At 38.4% G+C, this 5765-nt stretch overlaps 2 protein-coding genes across 3 annotated transcripts; one reads left to right on the top strand and one right to left on the bottom strand.

The window, feature by feature from the left end:
• The first annotated feature begins 653 nt into the window (after positions 1-653).
• On the top strand, positions 654-2404 carry LOC131300385 (uncharacterized). Of its 2 annotated transcripts, none has more exons than XM_058326187.1 (3): positions 654-988; positions 1884-1955; positions 2077-2404. In XM_058326187.1, the coding sequence occupies exons 1-3, from the start codon at positions 833-835 to the stop codon at positions 2266-2268; spliced, it is 420 nt and encodes a 139-aa protein (XP_058182170.1). In that variant the 5' UTR covers positions 654-832; the 3' UTR covers positions 2269-2404. The 2 variants fall into 2 exon arrangements, 1 of the variants encoding a protein (XP_058182170.1); XR_009190940.1 differs by having other exon boundaries at positions 667-1797.
• A 405-nt stretch (positions 2405-2809) lies between these two features.
• LOC131299579 (protein FAR1-RELATED SEQUENCE 5-like) lies at positions 2810-5396 on the bottom strand. Its single transcript, XM_058325166.1, has 4 exons — positions 5007-5396; positions 3153-4634; positions 2965-3062; positions 2810-2855 (listed from the first exon to the last, which is right to left on the bottom strand). Exons 1-4 carry the CDS (start codon positions 5394-5396, stop codon positions 2810-2812), a joined length of 2016 nt encoding a protein of 671 aa, XP_058181149.1.
• Positions 5397-5765: the final 369 nt, after the last annotated feature.

Genomic DNA, 5765 nt, shown 5'->3' with positions numbered 1-5765 from the left:
GAACCGCCCCGTATATACACACACACACACACACACACATATATATATATACATATATATATATATATACATATATATATATATAGTGTCCGGTTCCCTTAAGAGATCCCGCACGGGCTTACCGTGGGGGACTCTCATTTTCCGATCGAATTGGGACGATCCGAGCCGCTCAAAGTGATCAGAACGTGATTTTAAGGGTACCCGCGAGAAATCAACAAAAAAAATGATCGGGAAGGGCTTGATCCGAGCAGTTTTTTATTGAACGGTTTAGTAAAAACTGCTCGGATCAAGCCCTTCCTGATCATTTTTTTTGCTGAATCCTCGCGGGTACCCTTAAAATCACGTTCTGAACACATTGAGCGGCTCGGATCGTCGCAATTCAATCTGGAAAGGGGAGGTCCGAGCAGTTTTTTTTGAACCGTTCAATGAAAACTGCTCGGATGAAGCCCTTCCCGGTTATTTTTTTTGCTGATTTCTCGCGTGGACCCTTAAAATCACGTTCTGATCACTTTGAGCGGCTCGGATTATCGAAATTCAATCGGAAAGGAGAGTTTTAAAATGCGGGATCCCTTATCGGAACCTGACTCTACATATATATATATATGTATATATGTATATATATATGTATATAGGGGCCGGCTCCGTAGACACCCAAATAAAACACCCAAACAAACACCCCATCTCAGCCCTCCATTTCAAGGGCTGAGATTAAATCCCACTTCATCCCCAAAAAACTATCACCTCTGCCCCCTTCTCCCGTTCTTCTCACGTCAGACGTGTTCTGCCGACTCACCCCCATCCCTCCACCTCCCTCCACTCCGATAGACGATCGATGAGACCCCGCCACCGCCGACCCACCATCTACCTCTCCCTCCCTCTCTCTCTCTCTCTCTCTCTCAAGGAAAGGTCGAAGAAATGGAGGGGAAGGTCCAAGCAAGGTAAAATTGCGAAAATCGAATTCGCCCACCACCGAAGCTCCATTGTCAAGGTCTCTCCTCCTCCTCATCTCTCTCTCTCTCTCTCTCTCTCTCTCTCTTTGTCGATGAGCCCTAGATTTTCCATTTTACAGTTCCAAAATTGGATACCCCAAAAATTAGGGTTTGTGTACACTACGAAATTGGGGATTTTTTGCGGTCAGTTTGATTGGCTAAATTTGATGAGTTGATTGTAAAAATAGATACCAAGTAAAACAATTGCCAAATTTCCTACTTGCATTTCCGATATTGGAGTTGGCGCCAACTACCAGTTCACATGTAGCTGAACTTAAATGTTTTGGTTCTTAGTTCTGTAGCTTCTGCATCGATTAAATTGTTTTTGGATGGATAGATTCTAAAATGAATGGGCCTAAGTATTGTCATTGACAGTAGAATCTCATGTTTGCATTCATTCATACTATCTCCTGTGTTCACATTCTGATGTTTCAGTTAGTTCTCCCCTTTTTAAAACATTTTCTTGATCTAATCTACATTTTCCATTTCAGCAACTTTACATGATCTGAACTGGTAGTATGTGGTTCTAAATTAATTTAGGAAGTGTTAGTCACCTTTCTGACAAGAATTGACTCCACCAGGTGTTTTAGGTCGTCAAAAAGATTGGCAGCTTTCAAGATGAATTATAGCATGATACACATTTTACTGAGCTTTGTGTTTTTTGGTGGACAAAATTATGGTAGGTCTGCCATCTGTGGAGAGTAGGGAAATGATCTTGAACACTCTTTTAAGGAAGGAAAAAGTTGAAAATCTAGACTTTAAGGAGCTTGCAAACATGACATAAGGATTTAGTGGAAATGATCTAAAGGTTGGTACCTTTAAAATGGCATTGTTGGTTTGGATTTCTACGCCAAATATTGTGTCTGAAAGTTTGTATTACTCTATTCAAAGCAGAATTTGTGCATCACAGCAGCGTATCGTCGACCTGTTAGGGAGCTAATACAACAGGAGAGACTAAAGGATCTGGTATTCTCTTTTATTCCAAGATCTTGTCCCCTTTTAGAATCTTCTTTTTCATGTACTTGCTTTCCATTTTGTCCGATGATATATACTCAGAATTTATCCTTTAAACTAACTCTCTAAGTAGAAAAAGAAGAAAAATGATGAAGAAGGGCAGAGCAAGGAGGATGCTTCAGATGCAAAAGAAGAAAGTAAAGAGGAAAGAGCAATTATTCTTTCCTTTTTACTGCAGCAAGCAAAGAGGCTAGCAAAGAGGCTGTTTGAAGATGCACCAACCAAAGAGGACTGCCTGTTGTTTTGGGATTTTTTTTTTTTGTAATCTGGATAAATAGAGCTGTCTGAATTGGATTGGATGGAGCTAGTTTTTTGTTGGGGCTGATAATAGAGCTATGTTTTTTGTTGGCTGTATTTTGACACTTAATGGTTGTTCCACTCAAGTATTGTTCTCCGGAAAATCTGGGCAATCTGGAATTTTTTTTTTTGATCAATGTGTTTCAGTTGTTATACCATAGCATGTGCAGATTGAATGGTTGAGACATGGCTGCTTGATAACTTGGCAATGGATTTCATGGTTTTTGTTGTGAAAGGTGATTAACCACTTATGAGAAATGCCCGGCACGGGCTTATGCGTAATTTGATGTTATTCCTGTTGTTCTTATTGTACTGACTGAGACGCGAGACGTCGGGCTAGGACCAAAAACAAGGGAAACTCTGCCAAAAATTTTCATGAATGCATTGCTATAAAATTAAAACCATGAAACTGATCCATAAAAATTGATACATAAAAAACTGATCCATATATCTTACATTCAATTCTATCCCAAAAATTGGTCCATAAAAAGAACTTTCTTACAGTTAACCTAAACAAGTGTAATCTGCAATTTCAGTTTTAACTTCCTCAACTTCCTGCATGAAAAAAACAAGTTCATTCGGAGCAATCTCTCTTACATTCAATTCCATCCCAAAAATTGATCCATACAAAGAACTTTCACTTAACCTAAGAATAGATAATTACAAAATAAAGCCAACAAGCCAAAATATTCCAAGATCATTCGGAGCAATCTGATCCACCTTTTTGGTCACTATCTGAGCCTTCCGCGTCCTCTTCAAAGCCTATTGAATAAAATTGACAATTAAAAAAATAAGATTAGTAAATAAGAACATCTATGTCAATAAGAAGAATAGGATTAGTAATTGAGTTACCTTTGTTAGTCTCATTGGATTTGAAGGACAAGTTCTCTTATCATGTCTAAATTGAAAGCACATGTGACACTTTCTTTTCTTCTTATTTAATGACATCTCAATACCGCTTTTCAATCTTTCGGACTGTGTAGAAGCGGCTTTGCCCTTGACATCCTTTTTCCTACCCTTGCAAATTGAGATATTCGGATCCAAAAGCAATATCTGAGACGGCGACGGCTCGGTAAATTTCTCGTTATCTTTTTCAGCACAAATTTCAATTGGAGACACCTTAGAAACTTCTTGGATCTTCTCGAATAAATTATTCATACCTTTAATAAAAATTGTGTATGCCTCATTTGATGGGGCGGCCAAACAAGCCAATTTTGTAGCTTCTTGACACATATGGCTAAGTCTTAACGCCTCAGATTCTTCTTTGCTGTCGTCATGCACCAATCCTTGGAAATCAATTATCCTAAATTTGTTGGCCCTTTGCCTCCATCGTGGAAGAATAAAGTGTTTCGGTATTTCATCAATGTCTAGTCGGACAAACACTTTCAAAATGTGCGCACACAATATCCCAACAAACTCAAATTGTTGGCATTCACACTTACACTCATAGGTTTGCGAATCCAATGTCACCTCAAACTTTTCAAGTTCATCACCTTTTGACTTCACTACGAAAGATTGAAAACCATTGGCATTTCTTTCATTTTCAACTTTGTAGTGAAAGACTTTACTCCATTCATCCTTGAACTTGTTGAAGGCGTTTCTAGTATACACTTTTGCCGCATGCTTCAACAAAAGTTCATGGTCATTAACAATCCGAAACTTGTGTTCGGACTCAAAATCTTCATCATTTTCCCTTTTCACAATCCTCTTCAAGGCTTTCTCATACTTCACCACAAATTCTTTGAGATTTGAAGTGTGAGTTACAAAACCATCAAAAAATGAGTTGATGCTCTCACTACGTCCGGTAGTATTCATACCGGCGAAGAATGTACCACGATTATAAACGGGTACCCATGATTCGCGAATATCAAACAACCCTTGAAGCCATTCGTTGTTTTCTAACCCATTTTCCTTCATCAATAACCTCCATCTCTCTTCAAAATCCTCTTTCTTGTATGTCTCCTTAATACATTTTTTCATATCCTTTTTGAATTTCGATCTCTTGTAGTACACTTGTGACAACTTTTCAACAAATTTCTTCTTGATGTGCCAAAGACATAGACGATGACGGGTGTTGGGAAAGACTTTGGCAATAGCTCCTTTCATTCCCAAGTCTTGGTCAGTGATGATAGAAGTTGGAGGACGTCCTCCCATAGCGTCAAGCCATGCTCGAAACAACCATTCAAACGTCACCTCTGTCTCGTCTTGTAAAAGTGCACATCCATACTGTATCGAGTGCATGTGATGGTTTACTCCCGTAAATGGTGCGAAAGGCATATCATACTTATTTGTCCGATATGTTGTGTCAAATGTGACCACATCTCCAAAATAATGCTACGCCATGCGAGATCGGGAATCCACCCAAAAAAAATTAACTGCCCTCCCACTTTCATCACATTGAATCGCATAAAAAAATTGAGGATTATGGGCTTGTTTGTTCCTAAAGTAGTCAAGAATTGACTGTGCATCCCCGCAATCTAAGTCTCTATGCCTCACATTCCTCAAGTGATTGTAGCAGTCCCTATTATCAAAGCCCATGTACTCACCACCAAAAATTGAAGGAACTTTCGAAATTCTTATATTTTCTTGATGAAATACCTCAGTCAAATCCTTAATTGCTTAGGGCATGTTCCGATTTGACTTCATTTTGGTTCTCTTACATGGAGTCACTAGTTGGTGGTTGTGATTTTTATCGAAACTTGTTACTTTCCATTTGCAATTCCATTTGTCATGCATAATCCGCAAATGAGCCTTGCATTCACATTTAACTGTTGAACAAAGTCTAACTCTTTTCTTTGGTATCACTTTCTTCTCTTCGTCCGTCTTATCATTCTCCTCCACAACACTCTCTTGCTGCTTTTTCGCAAGATACTTTCCTTCTTTTACGCAAACAAATAGCACCTTAGTGACTTCATTCGATTGGTTTCGTCCTTTGCTTGAAGCCCGAGTACGAATCCAAAACCCATTTTCTTGACCATAACATTCATAGTAGGTCCGTGCTTCTTCAATTGTCTCAAAATACATCCCAATTGTCGGTGTTTTTAACCCTTCCACAACGTTTTTTTGGAGTCTCCATATCATCTGCTTCAACATCATCTAAACTCACTAACTCCATTGTTCACCCTTCACTTGCCTGCAAGAAAAAGTAAAGAAATCCATATGCAATGTTGACATAAGAAATCAAAACCTTATTCGACATAAGAAATCCATCACAACAAAGTAATTGACCACAATTGGATAACAAGACCTTTTTCCAGAAAAAGAACAAGTAGACATAGACAATGTCGACATAAAAAATCAAGTCCAGGTTAAGTTAAGAATTAGAAAATCCAAAAAGGGTGATATTGATGCAATGACCTTATTCAAAATTTTTTTGCAACGTCAAACTTTTGTAGATTGTTGGTTCATCTTGATGAAAAATAATCAGATAACTAAAAAATTATGACTTTTACTCTATGTTTTTTG

Source organism: Rhododendron vialii, chromosome 9a, assembly GCF_030253575.1.
Source record: "Rhododendron vialii isolate Sample 1 chromosome 9a, ASM3025357v1".
In the NCBI taxonomy this organism is placed as follows: Eukaryota; Viridiplantae; Streptophyta; class Magnoliopsida; order Ericales; family Ericaceae; genus Rhododendron; species Rhododendron vialii.
Note: the sequence above shows the minus strand (reverse complement) of the source record. Positions and strands in the feature narration are given on the sequence as shown.